Source organism: Mustelus asterias, chromosome 30, assembly GCF_964213995.1.
Source record: "Mustelus asterias chromosome 30, sMusAst1.hap1.1, whole genome shotgun sequence".
Classification (NCBI taxonomy): Eukaryota; Metazoa; Chordata; class Chondrichthyes; order Carcharhiniformes; family Triakidae; genus Mustelus; species Mustelus asterias.
Window position 1 is genome coordinate 18,057,047 of NC_135830.1, and position 20,312 is coordinate 18,077,358.

General features: G+C 46.8%; 2 protein-coding genes across 3 annotated transcripts in view; both read left to right on the plus strand.

Moving 5' to 3' along the window:
- The window catches only part of LOC144480811 (uncharacterized), a 992,083-nt gene that overhangs the window by 956,549 nt on the left and 15,222 nt on the right, over nucleotides 1-20,312 (plus strand). Inside the window, exon 1 of one of the 2 annotated variants that reach the window (XM_078200423.1) lies at nucleotides 234-315. The exons of the other annotated variant lie outside the window; for it this stretch is intronic. The gene's annotated coding sequence lies outside the window, so the exon portion shown is untranslated. Of the gene's footprint in view, nucleotides 1-233; nucleotides 316-20,312 lie in introns of those variants that run through there. 2 annotated transcript variants of the gene reach the window in all.
- LOC144480819 (uncharacterized) lies at nucleotides 16,681-19,217 on the plus strand. The gene is made up of 2 exons (XM_078200434.1): nucleotides 16,681-16,806; nucleotides 17,546-19,217. Exon 2 carries the CDS (start codon nucleotides 17,864-17,866, stop codon nucleotides 18,620-18,622), a length of 759 nt encoding a protein of 252 aa, XP_078056560.1. The 5' UTR covers nucleotides 16,681-16,806; nucleotides 17,546-17,863; the 3' UTR covers nucleotides 18,623-19,217.

Consider the following 20,312-nt stretch of genomic DNA (forward strand, 5'->3'; position numbering starts at 1 on the left):
GGTGGATAAATCCCCTGATCAAATGCATCTTTGGATCTTGTGGGAGGCTCGGGAAGAAATTGCGGAGACCCTCGCAGAGATATTTGTTTAATCCCTTTCCACTGGTGAAGTTCTGGAAGACTAGAGCGTGGCTAATGTTGCTCCGTTGTTCAAGGATAGCAAAGAGAAGCTTGGTAATTACAAAGAACAAAGAACCAGGAACAGTACAGCACAGGAAACAGGCCCTTCGGCCCTCCAAGCCTGTGCCGCTCCTTGGTCCAACTAGACCAATCGTTTGTATCCCTCCATTCCCAGGCTGCTCATGTGACTATCCAGGTAAGTCTTAAACGATGTCAGCGTGCCTGCCTCCACCACCCTACTTGGCAGCGCATTCCAGGCCCCCACCACCCTCTGTGTAAAAAACGTCCCTCTAATATCTGAGTTATACTTCGCCCCTCTCAGCTTGAGCCCGTGACCCCTCGTGATCGTCACCTCCGACCTGGGAAAAAGCTTCCCACTGTTCACCCTATCTATACCCTTCATAATCTTGTATACCTCTATTAGATCTCCCCTCATTCTCCGTCTTTCCAAGGAGAACAACCCCAGTCTACCCAATCTCTCCTCATAGCCGGTGAGCCTGACAACAGCGGCAGGTAAGTTACTGGAGGGGATTGAGAGGGACAGGATCTACCTACATTTGTATATTCACGGTCTGAATAGCAATAGTCAGAAATCATAGAATCATAGAAACCCTACAGTGCAGAAAGAGGCCATTCGGCCCATCGAGTCTGCACCGACCACAATCCCACCCAGGCCCTACCCCCATATCCTTACCCACTAATCCCTTTCTAACCTACGCATCTCAGGACACTAAGGGCAATTTTTTAGCATGGCCAATCAACCTAACCCGCACATCTTTGGGAGGAAACCGGGGCACCCGGTGGAAACCCACGCAGACACGAGGAGAATGTGCAAACTCCACACAGACAGTGACCCGAGCCGGGAATCGAACCCAGGTCCCTGGAGCTGTGAAGCAGCAGTGCTAACCACTGTGCTACCGTGCCGCCCCATGCACTTCCCGTGTCAGCACGGGAAGTCAGGTCTGACAAATATTTTAGAGTTTTCGAAGAGGTAAATGCGAAATCATAGAATCCCTACAGTGCAGAAGGAGGCCATTCGGCCCATCGAGTCTGCACCGACCACAATCCCACCTAGGCCCTACCCCCACATATTTACCCGCTAATCCCTCTAACCTACGCATCTCAGGACTCTAAGGGGCAATTTTTTTTTTTAACCTGGCCAATCAACCTAACCCGCACATCTTTGGACTGTGGGAGGAAACCGGAGCACCCGGAGGAAACCCACGCAGACACGAGGAGAATGTGCAAACTCCACACAGACAGTGACCCGAGCCGGGAATCGAACCCAGGTCCCTGGAGCTGTGAAGCAGCAGTGCTAACCACTGTGCTACCGTGCCGCCCACTAAGAGGATGGATGAGGGTCGGGCAACAGATGTTGATTATATGGACTTAAGCAAGGCCTTTGACAAGATCCTGCGTGGCCGCAAAGTCTGGAAGGTTCAGTCGCATGGGATCCAGGGAGAGCGAGCAAATTGGATTCGGAATTGGGCATTCGGCCTCTGATATTCGGGTAAGCGTTCTCCAAGGTGGCCTTCGCGACACACGACAGCGCAGAGTCGCTGAGCAGAAACTGATAGCCAAGTTCCGCACACACGAGGACGGCCTCAACCGGGATATTGGGTTCATGTCACACTATTTGTAACTCCCACAGTTGCGTGGACCTGCAGAGTTTCACTGGCTGTCTTGTCTGGAGACAATACACATCTTTTTAGCCTGTCTTGATGCTCTCTCCACTCACATTGTTTTGTTTCTTAAAGACTTGATTAGTTGTAAGTATTCGCATTCCAACCATGATTCATGTAAATTGAGTCTGTGTCTTTATATGCTCTGTTTGTGAACAGAATTCCCACTCACCTGAAGAAGGGGCTTAGAGCTCCGAAAGCTTGTGTGGCTTTTGCTACCAAATAAACCTGTTGGACTTTAACCTGGTGTTGTTAAACTTCTTACTGTGTTTACCCCAGTCCAACGCCGGCATCTCCACATCATGACTAGGGGCGTGCCTCAGGGATCGGTCTTGGGTCCCTTGTTATTCGTTATTTATATAAATGATATGGATACGAATATACGATGATGTGGAGATGCCGGCGTTGGACTGGGGTAAACACAGTAGGAGTTTAAACCTGGTGTTGTTAAAACTCCTACTATGAATGTACAAGGCATAGTTAGTAAGTTTGCGGATGAAACTAAATTAGGAGGCATTCTTGATGGCAAAGAAAGTTATCAAAAATTACGAAGGGAACTTGATGAGTTAGGGAAGTGGGCCGAGGATTAGCAAATGGACTTCAATACAGATAAGTGTGAGGTGTTGCATTTTGGAAAGTCAAACGAGGGTCGAACTTGTATAGTGAATGGTAGGGCCCTGGGGAATGTTGAGGAACAGACGTACCCAGGAGTACAAGTACATAGTTCATTGAAGGTGGCAACACAGGTAAACAGAATGGTGAAGAAAGCATTTAGCACTCTGGCCCTCATCACTCAGGACATTGAGTACAGAAGTTGGGACATTATGTTACAGTTGTAGAAGTCATTGGTGAGGCCACACTTGGAATATTGTATACAGTTTTGGTCACCCTGTTATAGGAAAGACATGTTATAGGAAAGACACACTGTTATAGGAAAGACAAGGACCTGGGGGTCCTTGTGCATGAGACACAAAAACCCAGTCTGCAGGTGAAACAGGTGATCAAGAAGGCAAATGGGATGTTGGCCTATATCGCAAGGGGGATAGAATATAAAAGCAGGGATGTCTTGCTGCATCTGTACAGGGCATTGGTGAGGCCGCAGCTGGAATACTGTGTGCAGTATTGGTCCCCTTATTTGCGGAAGGATATATTGGCCTTGGAGGGAGTGCAGAGAAGGTTCACCAGGTTGATACCAGAGATGAGGGGTGTTGATTATGAGGAGAGACTGAGCAGATTGGGTTTGTACTCGTTGGAATTTAGAAGGCTGAGGGGGGGATCTTATAGAGATCTATAAGATAATGAAGGGGCTGGATAGGGTAGAGATGGAGAGATTCTTTCCACTTAGAAAGGAAGCTAGAACTAGAGGGCACAGCTTCAAAATAAAGGGGAGGTCAGTTTAGGACAGAGTTGAGGAGGAACTTCTTCTCTCAGAGGGTGGTGAATCTCTGGAATTCTCTGCCCACTGAAGTGGTGGAGGCTACCTGGTTGAATATGTTTAAATCACGGATAGATGGATTCCTGATCGGTAAGGGAATTAGGGGTTATGGGGATCAGGCGGGTAAGTGGAACTGATCCACGTCAGATCAGCTATGATCTTATTGAATGGCGGGGCAGGCTCGAGGGGCTAGATTGCCTACTCCTGCTCTTATTTCTTATGTTCTTAATATCTGGTACGCCCGTCGTGTTTGAAGAAAATTAAGCTCTTCATGTGAGCCAACCAAAGTATTACCTGCAGGACAACAAGGCAGTGAAAGATGTACTTAGACACTCTTAATACTTTTGTACAAATTCGAATCCAAATAGTTTTTAATTTTTTCGTGAAGGGAACCTCAGTGATCATGTCACAGTGAGAGATCTAACCTTTTTCAAATAGGTAATTTTATTATTGATACTGATTGGCAGATTATTAATTTATTCCTGAAAACATCAGTTCCTTTTAGGATAAATTTAATCCCTGTTAATATTGCTCAATATTCACACTGCAGGAACCGGTTCCCAGATGCAGGCATGGGGTTGACTGAACTTGTCCTGAGGTTTACAAAAAGCAGCGCCTGCAGTAGCCGTGAGCCGCCAGCAGATGGTGGCATTGTGTCACTTTAATCTCAAGGTAGTGAAAGAGGTTTTTTTTTCTGGTTTCCCCCTATGGGTTTTAAAAGGATCCTGTCCCTCTCTCCCTGGTGGAACTTCATTATTGGAATCGGAAGGGGGAAATACAACTACCACAAATTTAACATCACGCGATTAATTGTACACAAAACTTCCAATTGAAGAAACATAGAAAAACTACAGCACAAACAGGCCCTTCGGCCCCACAAGTTGTGCCGAACACATCCCTACCTTCTAGGCCTACATATAACCCCCCCATCCTATTACGCTCCATGTACTCATCCAGGAGTCTCTTAAAAGACCCTACTGAGTTTGCCTCCACCACCACTGACGGCAGCCGATTCCACTCGCCCACCACCCTCTGTGTGAAAAACTTACCCCTAACATCTCCCCTGTACCTACTCCCCTGTACCTACCCCCCAGCACCTTAAACCTGTGTCCTCTCGTAGCAGACATTTCCACCCTGGGAAAAAGCCTCCGAGAGTCCACCCGATCTATGCCCCTCAACATCTTATACACCTCTATTAGGTCTCCTCTCATCCTACCTCTCTCCAAGGAGAAAAGACCGAGCTCCCTCAGCCTATCCTCATAAGGCATGCCACTCAATCCAGGCAACATCCTTGTAAATCTCCTCTGCACCCTTTCAATCTTTTCCACATCCTTCCTATAGTGAGGCGACCAGAACTGAGCACAGTACTCCAAGTGGGGTCTGACGAGGGTCTTATATCGCTGCATCATTATCCCCGGACTCCTAAACTCAACCCCTCGATTGATAAAGGCCAGCACACCATACGCCTTCTTAACCACCTCCTCCACCTGCGGGGCCGATTTTTGAGTCCTATGGACCCGGACCCCAAGGTCCTTCTGATCCTCTACAGTACTAAGAGTCTTTCCCTTTATATTGTACTCCTTCATCCCATCTGACCTGCCAAAATGGACCACTACGCATTTATCTGGGTTGAAGTCCATCTGCCACTTGTCCACCCAGTCTTGCATCCTATCTATGTCCTTCTGTAGCTTCTGACATCCCTCCAGACTATCCACAACCCCACCAACCTCCGTGTCGTCAAAGAAGGGAAAGGGTTAATGTATTTTGTACTCAATGTATTTTGTACCTAAAGGGTTAATGTATTTTGCACCTAAAAGGTTGAACTTTGTACTTAGAATGTATCACAAGCATGACCCTTCATTGTGGCTAATCCCCTTGTTTATACTGCTTCTGGCATGAATATAAGTTATTTATTCATGGTTTCATTCTTTAAATTCATTCTTATAAAGACAGACAGCTAAATGTAAATGTTTGTAAAGTCTTACCTTTTCTACAAGCTTGTGTGTGGTTTGAGGAAGAAAGCATTACAAGATGCGGGGCATGATAACGGCCGTTGAAAGGACTCCCCCCGCTGGCCCAGCTACAATTGTGCCGGTAACTTCAAAGGAAGGGCCGCAGAAGAGCAGGAAACCTCAGACTGTATCGTGACTACAGCTGCCAGAGAACGGCTGCTTCGTGATCAAGGACTGTTGTATGGACTTTGATTCATGACCAGACCTGTGTTTGTGTCGTGACTGGTGCTGGGAGCCACAATGTATAAATATCCCCACTTTTCTGTGTTCAGAGAGAACTTTGACTTCCGCTTTCAAGGGGTCAGGTTCTCCCACAAGCTTGTGAGAATAAAGCCTACTCTATTTTGACTCATACCAGCCTCAGAGGTATTTTTAACGGCTTCACAGTTAACTCCAGTTTTATAAACTTGTGTTGGTAATTGTGTTGCCATCTTCCTCCCACACATTATTTTCAATACCCTAATCTGGTAAAGTTGGCTCCCATTTTGCATAAAAACCTTACTAGTTTTTCGTACATCCAAGGTGTAAATGAAAGTTTCTGACTCAAAAAATGCAGAATGGGTACTGAATCTGCCGCTGAAATGTCTTAGGTTTGGTGTAGGTGAGCCGGGAATACACGCTGAAGCAGCTGTTTTTTAACTTTGTTGTACCTGTTAATCTCAGGTACTTTCGACCAGTTTACTTACTCCAAGGTTTTACCCCGGTGCCCTTATTTGCAAGGTGGACAAAGGACAAACACAAGTAAAGATTCAACAAGTTTATTAAATAACACTATTAACCAGCACGGTAGCACAGTGGTTAGCACTGCTGCTTCACAGCTCCAGGGTCCCGGGTTCGATTCCCGGCTCGGGTCACTGTCTGTGTGGAGTTTGCGCATTCTCCTCGTGTCTGCGTGGGTTTCCTCCGGGTGCTCCAGTTTCCTCCCACAGTCCAAAGATGTGCGGGTTAGGTTGATTGGCCAGGTTAAAAATTGCCCCTTAGAGTCCTGGGATGCGTAGGTTAGAGGGATTAGCGGGTAAAAAAAAAAGGTTTTAGCGGGTAGGGCCTGGGTGGGATTGTGGTCGGTGCAGACTCGATGGGCCGAATGGCCTACTTCTGCACTGTAGGGTTTCTATGATTCTATGAACCCTTAAATTACCCACATAAAACCAGAGGATACCCCAGCAGATTCAAGTATACTACCCATAAAGATGGCTTGGTTAAACTGCAGGCCCGATTCTCTGAGTTCCTCTGGTCTGTCGTCACGAAGGTGAGTCTCAATGGCAGCTTCTTCCTTCCTTCCTTCTCTGGTCAGTCTTCCGAATGGTCACGGCCGCCTCCCCTGTCGAGTCTTCGCTCCTGTGTGCCTCTGAGTGTGTCCCTTTATCCCCAGCCTGCTTGCCTTTCCAGAAACTTCTCTGGCTTCCGGCCAATGAGGTCCCAGGAGGGGGTTCCAGTACCCAGTGGGTTTCTTGATGTCTGTCTGACAGGACACCAGGGTCCGCCCCCCAGGTGTCCATCTCCATGTTGTTGAACTTGTTATCAGGTAAGGTTTCTACAGGATCTCTTGGTGACAGAAAGTCTGGCCCGATCTGGGCTTCTAACAATAGACCGATGCATTTCAATGAGGTGCCATGATCTCCTGCTAAGTCTCAAGTAGAGTGTAACGACCTTTGATGGGTGGTTGATGGGTCAGGCGCAGACACATTTGTGTATTTGTACAATTGGCCTGCCTGCGGTGTGACTGTGTTTGATTTCAATGTGCCCAATTCTTTAATTTAGGATATCCAATTTTATCAGCCTTAAAGCTAGGCCCTGTTTATATCACCACAACTTGTACTTATATTTTTTAAAGTCTTTCCTACAGTTGCACATCTTGCTTTTGCAACTGAAAAGGCTGAGTTTCCTTCAGTTTTTCTGAACGTAAATATTTTGGTGTTACAAATATAATTTGTTCAATGAGCCACTCAAGTCTAGAAATTCAAAAATCACAGCCACTGCATTCACTAGCTTTATGTACACCTCACCAGTATTTCCTCTGTTACACTGTAACTCCTGACAAGATGATGTTGAAAATTAAAATTTTGGGGAAAATATTTGTTGCACAATGAGGCCAAATAGGGATTTGTTTGCAGTCATAGAAGAAATCATAGAATCGCTACAGTATCGCCATTCGGCCCATCGAGTCTGCACCGACCACAATCCCACCCAGGCCCTATCCCCATATCCCACCCGCTAATCCCTCTAACCTACGCATTTCAGGACTCTAAGGGGCAATTTAGCATGGCCAATCAACCTAACCCGCACATCTTTGGACTGTGGGAGGAAACCGGAGCACCCGGAGGAAACCCACGCAGACACGAGGAGAATGTGCAAACTCCACACAGACAGTGACCCGAGCCGGGAATCGAACCCGGGACCCTGGAGCTGTGAAGCAGCAGTGCTAACCCACTGTGCTACCGTGCCGCCCTTACATGCGGAAGTAATTCACTGTACCTGGAGCGCCTTCAAATATTACTGTCGCAATGTCATCAAGTGCTGCGCAAATGCACGTTTTTTTTTTAACTGTTTGGTTGGGGTTGGATTTGGGGAGCGGTCGGAGCACGAGGTTACCTCCTCCAATCCTCCTCCTCCTGTTGTTCATCAGTATCGGTATTTTGGAACAACACTGGCAAGCCAGATATGATGTGGAGATGCCGGCTGGGGTAAGCACAGTAAGAAGTCTCACCAACACCAGGTTAAAGTCCAACAGGTTTATTTGGTAGCAAATACCATAAGCTTTCGGAGCGCTGCTCCTTCGTCAGATGGAGTGGAAATCTGTTCTCAAACAGTGCAAACAGACACAGAAATCAAATTACAGAATACTGATTAGAATGCAAATCTCTACAGCCAGCCAGGTCTTAAAGGTACAGACAATGTGGGTGGAGGGAGCATTCAACACAGGTTAAAGAGATGTGTATTGTCTCCAGACAGAACAGCCAGTGAAATTCTGCAAGATCAGGGGGAAAGCTGTGGGGGTTACTGATAATGTGACATAAATCCAACATCCCGGTTTAGGCCGTCCTCATGTGTGCGGAACTTGGCTATCAGTTTCTGCTCAGCGACTCTGCGCTGTCGTGTGTCGTGAAGGCCGCCTTGGAGAACGCTTACCTGAAGATCCAAGGCTGAATGCCCGTGACTGCTGAAGTGCTCCCCCACAGGAAGAGAACAGTCTTGCCTGGTGATTGTCGAGCGGTGTTCATTCATCCGTTGTCGTAGCGTCTGCATGGTTTCCCCAATGTACCATGCCTCGGGACATCCTTTCTTGCAGCGTATCAGGTAGACAACGTTGGCCGAGTTGCAAGAGTAGGTACCGTGTACCTGGTAGATGGTGTTCTCACGTGAGATGATGGCATCCGTGTCGATGATCCGGCACGTCTTGCAGAGGTTGCTGTGGCAGGGTTGTGTGGTGTCGTGGTCACTGTTCTCCTGAGTCGCTGAGCAGAAACTGATAGCCAAGTTCCGCACACATGAGGACAGCCTAAACCGGGATGTTGGGTTTATGTCACATTATCAGTAACCCCCACAGCTTGCCTCCTTGGCTTGCAGAATTTCACTGGCTGTTCTGTCTGGAGACAACACACATCTCTTTAACCTGTGTTGAATGCTCCCTCCACCCACATTGTCTGTACATTTAAGACCTGGCTGGCTGTAGAGATTTGCATTCTAATCAGTATTCTGTAATTTGATTTCTGTGTCTGTTTGCACTGTTTGAGAACAGATATCCACTCCATCTGACGAAGGAGCTGTGCTCCGAAAGCTTATGGTATTTGCTACCAAATAAACCTGTTGGACTTTAACCTGGTGTTGTGAGACTTCTTACTGTGTTCACCCCAGTCCAACGCCGGCATCTCCACATCGTCTTTCCCTTTCCAGCCTTTCTTGTTTAACCCTTTCCCTTTCATTTATTTCACGATCCTCACACTGCAACTTCAAAACCTCCCAATTTTTGGGTTTCCCCTCATTATCACATTCACTGATCCCTCTCCTACGTGTGTTATCTCCCCCAAAGCTGGCTAGCTTTGATTTCTTGGTTAATTCATCGGCCCTCTAATAGCCTCTCCTGTTTTAATCCATTGATCGACATCCCAAGTTTCCCCGAGTGGCCAATTTTCATTTCCCAGTTTTTAAAAAAAATACCCGGGCGACACGGTGGCATAGTGGTTAGCACTGCTGCTTCACAGCTCCAGGGTCCCGGGTTCGATTCCCGGCTCGGGTCACTGTCTGTGTGGAGTTTGCACATTCTCCTCGTGTCTGCGTGGGTTTCCTCCGGGTGCTCCGGTTTCCTCCCACCGTCCAAAGATGTGCGGGTTAGGTTGATTGGCCATGCTAAAATTGCCCCTTAGTGTCCTGTGATGCGTAGATTAGAGGGATTAGCGGGTAAATGTGTAGGGATATGGGGGTAGGGCCTGGGTGGGATTGTGGTGGGTGCAGACCCGATGGGCCGAATGGCCTCTTTCTGCGCTGTAGGGTTTCTATGATATGCACCCGACAAGCTTCTGAGTAGCTCCTCGTCCTTCTGGTTTTCACGACACATTTTATATAAAGGGGTCCCATCCCCTGACTTATCCAAAGTTTGACCCACTGTTGAGAGACTTTGACCACTTGTGCTTCACGATCTGCAGTGCCTTGTTGCCTCTGCGCTCCCTTCAGTGTCCTGAACTTCGGTCCAAGGCTGCGTGTTTGAGGCAGGCACCTCCCTTCGATCGGCACAAGCAGTCGCGTCTCCAACTTCACCTAATTCCCACCCTTTACTTTCTTTTGAAAACAATTTAATAAATATTCCACAAGAACAAACAGGCTTTAACAAATCCTGCTTTCAACCTAATGCAACAACGACCACCGACATTCGACAAGCAACCAGACCACACAAACACACTGAAATACAGAAACTACTCAAATTATTAGGTCAACCTTAGATCTTCTCTAATCAATTTTCATCTTGCCAACTAATTTGTAATATTTCCGATGACTCGAGCCTCAATTATCTTGGGGTCGCTAACCCCGAACCTCCACCTCCCTCGGTGGGCTCCTGCATACATCCACTTTTAACACCTAACCCTCAAACCGGGGGCCTCGATACCACCCGGCTTCCAACCCCTCACCTTTATCGGGCGGTCTCCTCAATTCCCGACCCGAATCTTAGACCAGTCAGTCATCATAGAAATCATAGAAACCCTACAGTACAGAAAGAGGCCATTCGACCCATCGAGTCGGGCGGCACGGTAGCACAGGGGCGGCACGGTAGCACAGTGGTTAGCACTGCTGCTTCACAGCTCCAGGGTCCCGGGTTCGATTCCCGGCTCGGGGTCACTGTCTGTGTGGAGTTTGCACATTCTCCTCGTGTCTGCGTGGGTTTCCTCCGGGTGCTCCGGTTTCCTCCCACAGTCCAAAGATGTGCGGGTTAGGGTGATTGGCCAGGTTAAAAAAAATTGCCCCTTAGAGTCCTGGGATGCGTAGGTTAGAGGGATTAGTGGGTAAATATGTGGGGGTAGGGCCTGGGTGGGATTGTGGTCGGTGCAGACTCGATGGGCCGAATGGCCTGTTTCTGCACTGTAGGGTTTCTATGATTCTATGAGTCTGCACCGACCACAATCCCACCCAGGCCCTACCCCCATATCCCTACATATTTTACCCGCTAATCCCTCTAACCTATGCATCCCAGGACTCTAAGGGGCAACTTTACCATGACCAATCAACCTAACCCGCACATCTTTGGACTGTGGGAGGAAACCGGAGCACCCGGAGGAAACCCACGCAGACACGAGGAGAATGTACAAACTCCACACAGACAGTGACCCAAGCCGGGAATCGAACCCGGGACCCTGGAGCTGTGAAGCAGCAGTGCTAACCACTGTGCTACTGTGCCGCCCAGTGTTCAAGGACGTAAGTCATCTCAGAGCCTCGTCAACACAGAGCCTCGGGAGATGAGGGGTCGACTTGAGTAATAGGTTCAGCGAGAGAAACCAAGGTTTTAATCTTACCTTGTGGGCCCGTTCGTCTCACTTAACCGACACTCAGACGATCGCTTATTCAATCCGCATCGAAGGACAGCTATATATCTTGGGACACTGCTGTCGCAGCGTCAAATGTCAAGGTCCGTTTTTCAGAAACACTTACGTACTCGATGCAAGAGCAAAACACTGATCTTTAAAGAAAACCCAGTCCTTTATTTTCAAGCAAGTACAAGCTTTTTTGGAGGATCGCTTTTCTAACTCAGCAAAGTGTTCTGAGTCTAGCCGAGTGATATTCTCCGAAGAAAAAGGGGGCAGTCCCTCGATTTATACTCTTTATACAGCAATCAGTCACGTACACAGTCCCCCCCGGTTGCCATAGAAACTACTCGTCCACCATTGTTCCAGTGTGAAATAATCAACGTTTCCCATAAATCTTGAAATGCTACACCACGTAAAGCGAAAGTTATCTCCCAGAAACAAGGACAGTAGCAGAGTCCAGTCTAGACCAGTCTGTTCGAGCAGGAGTTCACCTACAAGGTCAGGAGCAGTTCAGAATGTGGAATATATGCTGATTTTGAACAAACTGTGAACAAAAACAAAATATAGTTAAGTTTTTCAAATGGCCAAGATCACAGCAAATTCATGGGATGTTAACCCCTTAACGTCTCAGTTGGTTGAGAAGTTAAGAAGTGTTCTCAAACATTGTTTAAATTATTTTATCATAAATTTACGATAAGAACTGTGAGGGACTCGTGACCCAATAATTGGCAAAGTGACGGTATACTCCAAGTAGCACTGGGCTGAAAAGCGGACCTCTGAGAGTAGGTTCTAGTGGGCGGCACGGAAGCACAGTGGTTAGCACTGCTGCTTCACAGCTCCAGGGATCTGGGTTCGATTCCCGGCTTGAGTCACTTTCTGTGCGGAGTTTGTACATTCTCCTCGTGTCTGCGTGGGTTTCCTCCGGGTGCTCCGGTTTCCTCCCACAGTCCAAAGATGTGCGGTTTAGGTTGATTGGCCATTCTAAAAATTGCCCCTTAGTGTCCTGAGATGCGTAGGTTAGAGGGATTAGTGGGTAAATGTGTAGGGATATGGGGGTAGGGCCTGGGTGGGATTGTGGTCGGTGCAGACTCGATGGGCCAAATGGCCTCTTTCTGCACTGTAGGGTTTCTATGATATTTCTATGAAACGCACCCGACAAGCTTGAGTAGCTCCTCGTCCTTCTGGTTTTCACGACACATTTTATATAAAGGGGTCCCTGGTTGTAATCCTACCCAAGCATGGCCAGTGAAAAATCAGAGCTCCAGTGGGGACCGGACAGGTCTCTTACCTGCCATTTGGAAACTAAGAACAAGAAACTTATCAATAAAATGATTCAAGAATAGAACCAACATTTCGAGTCTGGATGACAATTCATAAGAGCTCTTATGAAGGGTCATCCAGACTCGAAACATTGGCTCTATTCTCTCTCCACAGATGCTGTCAGACCTGCTGAGATTTTCCAGCATTTTCTGTTTTTGGTCCAGATTCCAGCATCCGCAGTATTTTACTTTTATGATAAAATTATTACATCTGATTAGAATCCCCACCACCCTCCTGCAAAACAGAGGGAGTGGTGGCAAAAGGAGAAAAAGGATTACGCAGAGTACTTGGAAGTGCATGATAAAATAGGACTGAGTCAGCATGGCTTCAGCAAGGGGGATCATGTCTGACAAATCTGTTAGAGTTCTTTGAGGAGGTAACAAGGAAGTTAGATAAAGGAGAACCAGTGGATGTGATTTATTTAGATTTCCAAAAGGCTTTTGACAAGGTGCTGCATAGGAAACTGTTAAATAAGTTAAGAGCCCATGGCGTTAATGGTAAGATCCTGGTATGGATAGAGGATTGGCTGACTGGCAAAAGGCAGAGAATGGGGATAAAGGGGTCTTTCTCAGGATGGCAGCCGGTGACTAGTGGTGTGCCTCAGGGGTCGGTGCTGGGACCACAACTTCTCACAATATACATTAACGATTTGGAGGAAGGAACTGAAAGCACTGTTGCTAAGTTTGCAGATGATATAAAGATATGTAGAGGGACAGGTAGTACTGAGGAAGCAGGGGGGCTGCAGAAGGACTTGGACAGGCTAGGAGAGTGGGCAAAGAAGTGGCAGATGGAATACAATGTGGAAAAGTGTGAGTTCTGCACTTTGGAAGGAGGAATGGAGGCATCGGCTATTTTCTAAATGGGGAAATGCTGAGGAAATCAGAAACACAAAGGGACTTGGGAGTCATTGTTCAAAATTCTCTTCAGGTTAACGTGCAGGTTCAGTCAGCAGTTAGGAAAGCAAATGCAATGTTAGCGTTCATGTTGAGAGGGTTAGAATACAAGAGCAGGGATGTACTTCTGAGGCTGTATAAGGCTCTGGTCAGACCCCATTTGGAGTATTGTGAGCAGTTTTGGACCCCGTATCTAAGTAAGAATGTGCTGGCCTTGGAAAGGGTCCAGAGGAGGTTCACAAGAATGATCCCTGGAATGAAGAGCTTGTCGTATGAGGAACGGTTGAGGACTCTGGGTCTGCACTCGTTGGAGTTTAGAAGGATGAGGGGGGGACCTTATTGAAACTTACAGGATACTGCGAGGCCTGGATAGAGTGGAAGTGGAGAGGATGTTTCCACTAGAAGGAAAAACTAGAACCAGAGGGCACAACCTCAGGCTAAAGGGATGATCCTTTAAAACAGAGATGAGGAGGAATTTCTTCAGCCAGAGAGTGGTGAATCTGTGGAACTCTTTGCCGCAGAAGGCTGTGGAGGCCGGGTCATTGAGTATCTTTAAGACAGAGATAGATAGGTTCTTGATTAATAAGGGGATCAGGGGTTATGGGGAAAAGGCAGGAGAATGGGAATGAGAAAAATATCAGCCAGGATTGAATGGCGGAGCAGACTCGATGGGCCGAGTGGCCTAATTCTACTCCTGTGTCTTATGGTCTAAGTCTGGGTTCTGATTCTCCGAGCCCATGTAGAATTAACAAAATGTGTAAACCAGTTTGTAAAGATCAGAAGTTACCCATCCCTAACAAAAACTGATCAAATTAATATAATTAGGTTGAGGAATATAACAAAAAAATAACAGATGAAGATTAAAATCAAGTTTGTTTCGCTGGAGAAGTTTTTTAAACTTGTGTAAAGTGATGTAATTGTGTGCCAAGTTTTTGCTGCTCACTCTCCACCCCTTTAGGTTCTGTAGAAAAGTTAACCCTTTCAGCAGACAGTTCATTTGTTTTTAAATCACCTGAAAACTCGTGTCTATTTTAGTTTATAATTGAAGATTTATGGGAATTGGCTAAGATGGACTTTTGACATTTTTGAAGTATAAAAAAGTGATCTTGGGAAGGCAATTTGGTAGAGAGAGGTGGAGGGAGAGATGTTTACAGGGAGGTGTTGAGAGCTGTTGGTTTTACAAGTTATCCATGTTTTCGGAGCCGTCACTTCATGTCCTGGTCTGAGAGGGATGGAGAGAAGTCTGTTCAATTGTTAATGTTAAACTTTCTCTATTCACTGTTAATCGACACTCTGTTTTTTTATCTTTCTGACTTGTTAAATTTTTAATGATTAATAAACTTTCTGAATTCACCATTTAAAGCGTTCTTTCTTGCCATATGGTTAAGTCACTGGAACCTGGTGTGATTTACGATTAGGGAGGTTATTTAAACAAGAGAACCCCCATAAATAAATCTTAGTTCAAATAAATCAAAGTTCTGATAAATGGAATGTTATCCTTTATTATTGGCTTTATTCTGTCTCCACAGATGCTGTCAGACCTGCTGAGATTTTCCAGCATTTTCTGTTTTTGTTTCAGATTCCTGCATCCGCAGTATTTAACTTTTATGATAAAATGATTAGTTCTGATTGGAATCCCCACGACCCTCCCGCAAAACAGAGGGAATGGTGGCAAAGGGAGAAAAAGGATAAGGATGATAAAGTCTGGGTTCTGATTCTCCGAGCCCACGTAGAATTAATGGGTGATCAGATCCTGATGAATTGAGTGACTCTGTCAGATGTTGACATGATGTTTGATTTGAGATTTCTGTCTGTAAAATCCTCACTTTCTGATATCCTGTAAAAGGAGTTCACAAAAGTCATCACTGTCAGTACAGGATAGAAATTCAGAACAGACAATTCTAGTTTCTATGGAACATTCTTTCCTCTCTCATTCCCCAAAAGTTGTAAATCTCCATTTCACACACTCTCCCTCCATTCTCACTCCGCTGTATCTAATATTCAGTAAGAAGTCTCACAACACCAGGTTAAAGTCCAACAGGTTTATTTGATAGCAAAAGCCACTCGCTTTCGGAGCGCTGCTCTTTTGTCAGGTGAGTGGCAGTTCTGTTCACAAGCAGGGCATATAAAGACACAAACTCAATTTACAAAATAATACATCTCCACATCGTATCTAATATTCACCCTCCCAATTCTCCTGAAGGTGCTGCTTGAGGCTGATTGACAGATCCATGCTCACTGCTTCCTGTCCTGGACACAGAGAGCTGAAAATCTTCAAGCTGACAGCCACGTTACAGTTTTGAGCAGCTGAACTTTGCCTTTTTAACTTTGTGTGGGCACGAATTGGATGGCGAGATGAGTATCTGTTCGCCTGTTATGGGTTTTTCAGAATCCTGCCCTGACTAATCAGCTTCTTGCTCTGTTGGTGACACGAATTTCAAGAGTAGACCGTCTCTACCAGCTCCAGGATAAGCAAAAGGCCACAATAATACCAAACTGTCTCAGCAACACCTTGCTACCCATAGCCTGTCGTACTTCACCCTGATGTATAAGGATTTGGGGATCTCCATGTAATTGGAACACCTAACATGAATGGAAGTGTTCCATTTTGATCTGTTTGAGTTGCTTGGTGCCCTCTATGTTGCTCAACAAGGAGTTTTTGTTAAATGTGTGGTTAAATTGCAATATTGAGTTTGAAAGCAGTAGCCTAAAGACACTTGCAAAGGAAGCTGCCTTATGCAGTCAGTCTGCTATGTTTAAGAATTCAATATTTCATTTAATTAGTGCTCTATCTATCGGTTTCTAACTCCACTTATAAAGACTTGTCACCTTCCTTAAAGCTTCCTGTACAATCCTAAAGACACCATTCGAGAGAGTCTACTGTATTTGATTTTTAAAAAAAATCATTTTCTTAATGAGACTAATAGTCTTGAATAAAACTGAATTTTGAGCAAAAAAACAAGCTCATTGCGCGACTTCCGCATTCAGGGAGCTCTGATTGGCTGGATGATAAGAATCCTTCCGGTCCTCCAACTCTTCCCATTGGTCAACACCTCAGCATGAAGGTTAGGGGGGGTGGGTGCACCCCTGCACATGCGCAGCTTCCCCTCTCCTTTGGACATGCGCAGTCCCGGGCCAGGGGGGGGGGGAGGGAGAGATAATCAAGTGGCTTCTCGCTCTGGCCGGAGCCCGTCAGCCGGTTGCCTGGAAACCTTGGCTGGAGGAGGTGCAGGGGGAGGGGGAACAATGGGAGGGGGCGGGGCTCCCGGGTCCCACCCCCCTGACCTTGGGGGAGTGGACAGAGCAAAACCTCCTCCTGTCTGCAACATCTGTGAGTGAAACACTTCCTTTTCAACCCCCTTCTCAGTCTGGGGGAAGCTGGGGACTTGCAGCAACTGAAGGGAAAGGAAGTGAATGCAGTCAGTATGTTGCACACATTGTTACTCCAGTCAGAGAGACATATATCTGTCTGGCAGCCTGCATGGAGATTTCCAGCTCTCTGTGTGTCCAGGACAGGAAGCAGTGAGCATGGATCTGTCAATCAGCCTCAATCAGCACCTTCAGGAGAATTGGGAGGGTGAATATTAGATACAGCAGAGTGAGAATGGAGGGAGAGTGTGTGGGATGGAGATTTATATCCCAGAGTAAAGAATGGTCCATAGAAACTTGTGGTGAACCATCGTTGGTTCCCACTCGATAGTACTGAGCCAGGGTCTGGCCAGTACTACGAGTCTGTATATATGTTGCTGTTGGGGTTAGGGATGGGTTGTTCTACTTGTTGCTGTTGGGGTTAGGGTTGGGCTGTTACACCTTGTATTATAGTTATTGTGGTACATCCCAGTCGGACTCCGCCTCCTGGGAGAGGTATAAAGGTCTCTGCTCTGTCTGGGACCCCTCAGTCTGGGATCGTGTACTATATATGGTAGCTTCGTTGTAACAGTAAATAAAAGCCTTTATTTCCTTGAGCATCTCAAGCCTCGTGTGTGATAACGCGCATCAAAACTAGAATTGTCTGTTCTGAATTTCTATCCTGTACCGACACTGATGAATTTTGGAAATTGCTTTTACAGGATATGGAAGAGGAGAAACTGCAGACAGAAATCCCTCAGTGAAATCTGGCATCCTCTCTCAAATTATTGGGATCTGAATATCATCGGCCGTTGAATCTAGGAGAAATGTTTCTCTGTTCTGTCTGCTTCAGAAGACTTTAAATATCAATGTGACTGGAAAAGCACCAAGGCACAGACACACCCGAGTGAGAGTGTTCCAGTGCAGTGAGTGTGGAAAGAGCTTTAAAACACAGCCTGAAAATACATCGCAGCATTCACAGCGGGGAGAGACTGTACCCGAACTGACTGATTGTTTAGAGTCATAAGGACACCCGCACCATGGGGAAACCGTGGAAATGTGGAGATTGTGGAAAGGGATTCATATCTCCATCTCAGCTGGAAATTCATCGACGCAGTCACACCGGGGAGAGGCCGTTCACCTGCTGCGTGTGTGGGAAGGGATTCACTCATTCATCCAGCCTGCTGAGTCACAATCTGACTCACACCCAGGAGAGACCTTTTGAATGCTCTGACTGCGGGAGTGGCTTCAAAAGCTCTCAGGAACTGATGACCCACCAGCGCATTCACACTGAGGAGAGGCCGTTCAGCTGCTCTCACTGCGCAAAGAGGTTTAGAACGTCATCCAACCTGCAGAAACACCAGCGAATTCACACTGGGGAGAGACCGTTCACCTGCTCTGTGTGTGGGAAGGGATTCAGTCGGATAGACAGCCTCCAGACACACCAGCGAGTTCACACTGGGGAGAGGCCATTCACCTGTCCTGACTGTGGGAAGGGATTCACTCAGTTATCCACTTTGAATACACACCAGCGGGTTCACACCGGGGAGAGGCCATTCACCTGCTCTCCCTGTGGGAAGGGATTCACTCGGTTATCCAACCTGATGAGACACCAGCGAGTTCACACTGGGGAGAGGCCGTTCACCTGCTCTCAGTGTGGGAAGGGATTCACTCAGTCATCCAGCCTGCAGACACACCAGCGAGTTCACACTGGGGAGAGGCCATTCACCTGTTCCATGTGTGGGAAAAGCTTCACTCGGCCATCCCACCTCCAGACACACCAACGAGTTCACAAGTGATTAGCGGGGTTGGATTCTGCTGTTAATCACATCCAGGAATGAGCCACATTCAGACGATGAACTTAAGTCAGAGCAGGAACAGGCCATTCAGCCCCTCGATTCTGCTCCACCATTCAATATGATCATGGCTGATCTCATCTCTGCCTCAACTCCAATTTCCTCCCTGTTCTCCATAACCCTTCAACCCATTTCTAATTGAAAAGCTTTTTATCTCCTCAAACTTATTCAATATCCCGGCATCCACCCTACTCTGGGGTAGTGAATCCCACAGACTCACCACCCTTTGAGAGAAGTACTTCCTCCTCATCTCTCTTTTAAATCTGCCCCTTACCCTAAAACTATGACATTTTGTTCTAGATTTCCCCACAAGAGGAAGCATCCGCTTTACATCTATTTTGTCAATGTTTTTTTAATCATAGAATCATGGAATTCCTACACTGCAGAAGGAGGCCATTTGGCCCATCGAGTCTGCACCGACCACAATCCCACCCAGACCCTATCCCCATAACCCCATGCATTTACCCTTGTGAGTCTCCCAACTCTAAGGGGCAATTTAGCATGGCCAATCCACCTAATCCGTACATCTTTGGACACTAAGGGGCAATTTAGCATGGCCAATCCACCTAACCTGCACATCTTTGGACGCTAAGGGACAATTTAGCATGGCCAATCCACCTCACCCGCACATCTTTGGACACTAAGGGGCAATTTAGCATGGCCAATCCACCTAACCTGCACATCTTTGGACACTAAGGGGCAATTTAACATGGCCGATCCACCTAACCTGCACATCTTTGGACACTAAGGGGCAATTTAGCACGGCCTATCAACCAAACTCGCACATCTTTGGACTGTGGGAGGAAACCGGAGCACCCGGAGGAAACCCACGCAGACACGGGGAGAATGTGCAAACTCCGCACAGACAGTGACCTGAGGCTGGAATTGAACCCGGGTAGCTGGCGCTGTGAGGCAGCAGTGCTATCCACTGTGCAACCATATAATCTTATATATCTCAATTATGAGGGGTGACTTGGTGACGCAATGGTTAGCACTGCTGCCTAACAGCGCCAGGAAACCAAATTCAATTCCGGCCACGCGTGCATGTGTGTGCGTGCACATGTGGGTGTGTGGAGTTTGCATGTTCTTCTCGTGTCTGTATGGATTTCTTCCGGGTGCTCCAGTTTCCTCCCACAGTCCAACATGTGCAGGTTAGGTGGACTGGCCATGCTAAATTGCCCCTTAGTGTCCAAAGATGTGCAGGTTAGGTGGATTGGCCATGCTAAATTGCCCCTTAGTGTCCAAAGATGTGCAGGTTAGGTGGATTGGCCATGCTAAATTGCCCCTTAGTGTCCAAAGATGTGCAGGTTAGGTGGATTGGCCATGCTAAATTGCCCCTTAGTGTACAAAGATGTGCAGGTTAGGTGGATTAGCTATGCCAAATTGGCCCTTAATGTTCTAAGATGTGTAGGTTCAGGACATTGGCCATGCTAAATTGTCCCTTAGTGATCTAAGATGTGTAGGTTTGGGGGACTAGTGGGGCAAATACATGGGATTACTGAGATCGGGTCTGGGTAAGATGCTCTGTCGGATGTCCCAGTGATCGAGAATAATAATGAGACAAGATGTGAAAGGGTAAAATCTCACCCTGTAAGAATCCAGTTGGAATGACATTTTACCCACATAGGAATCA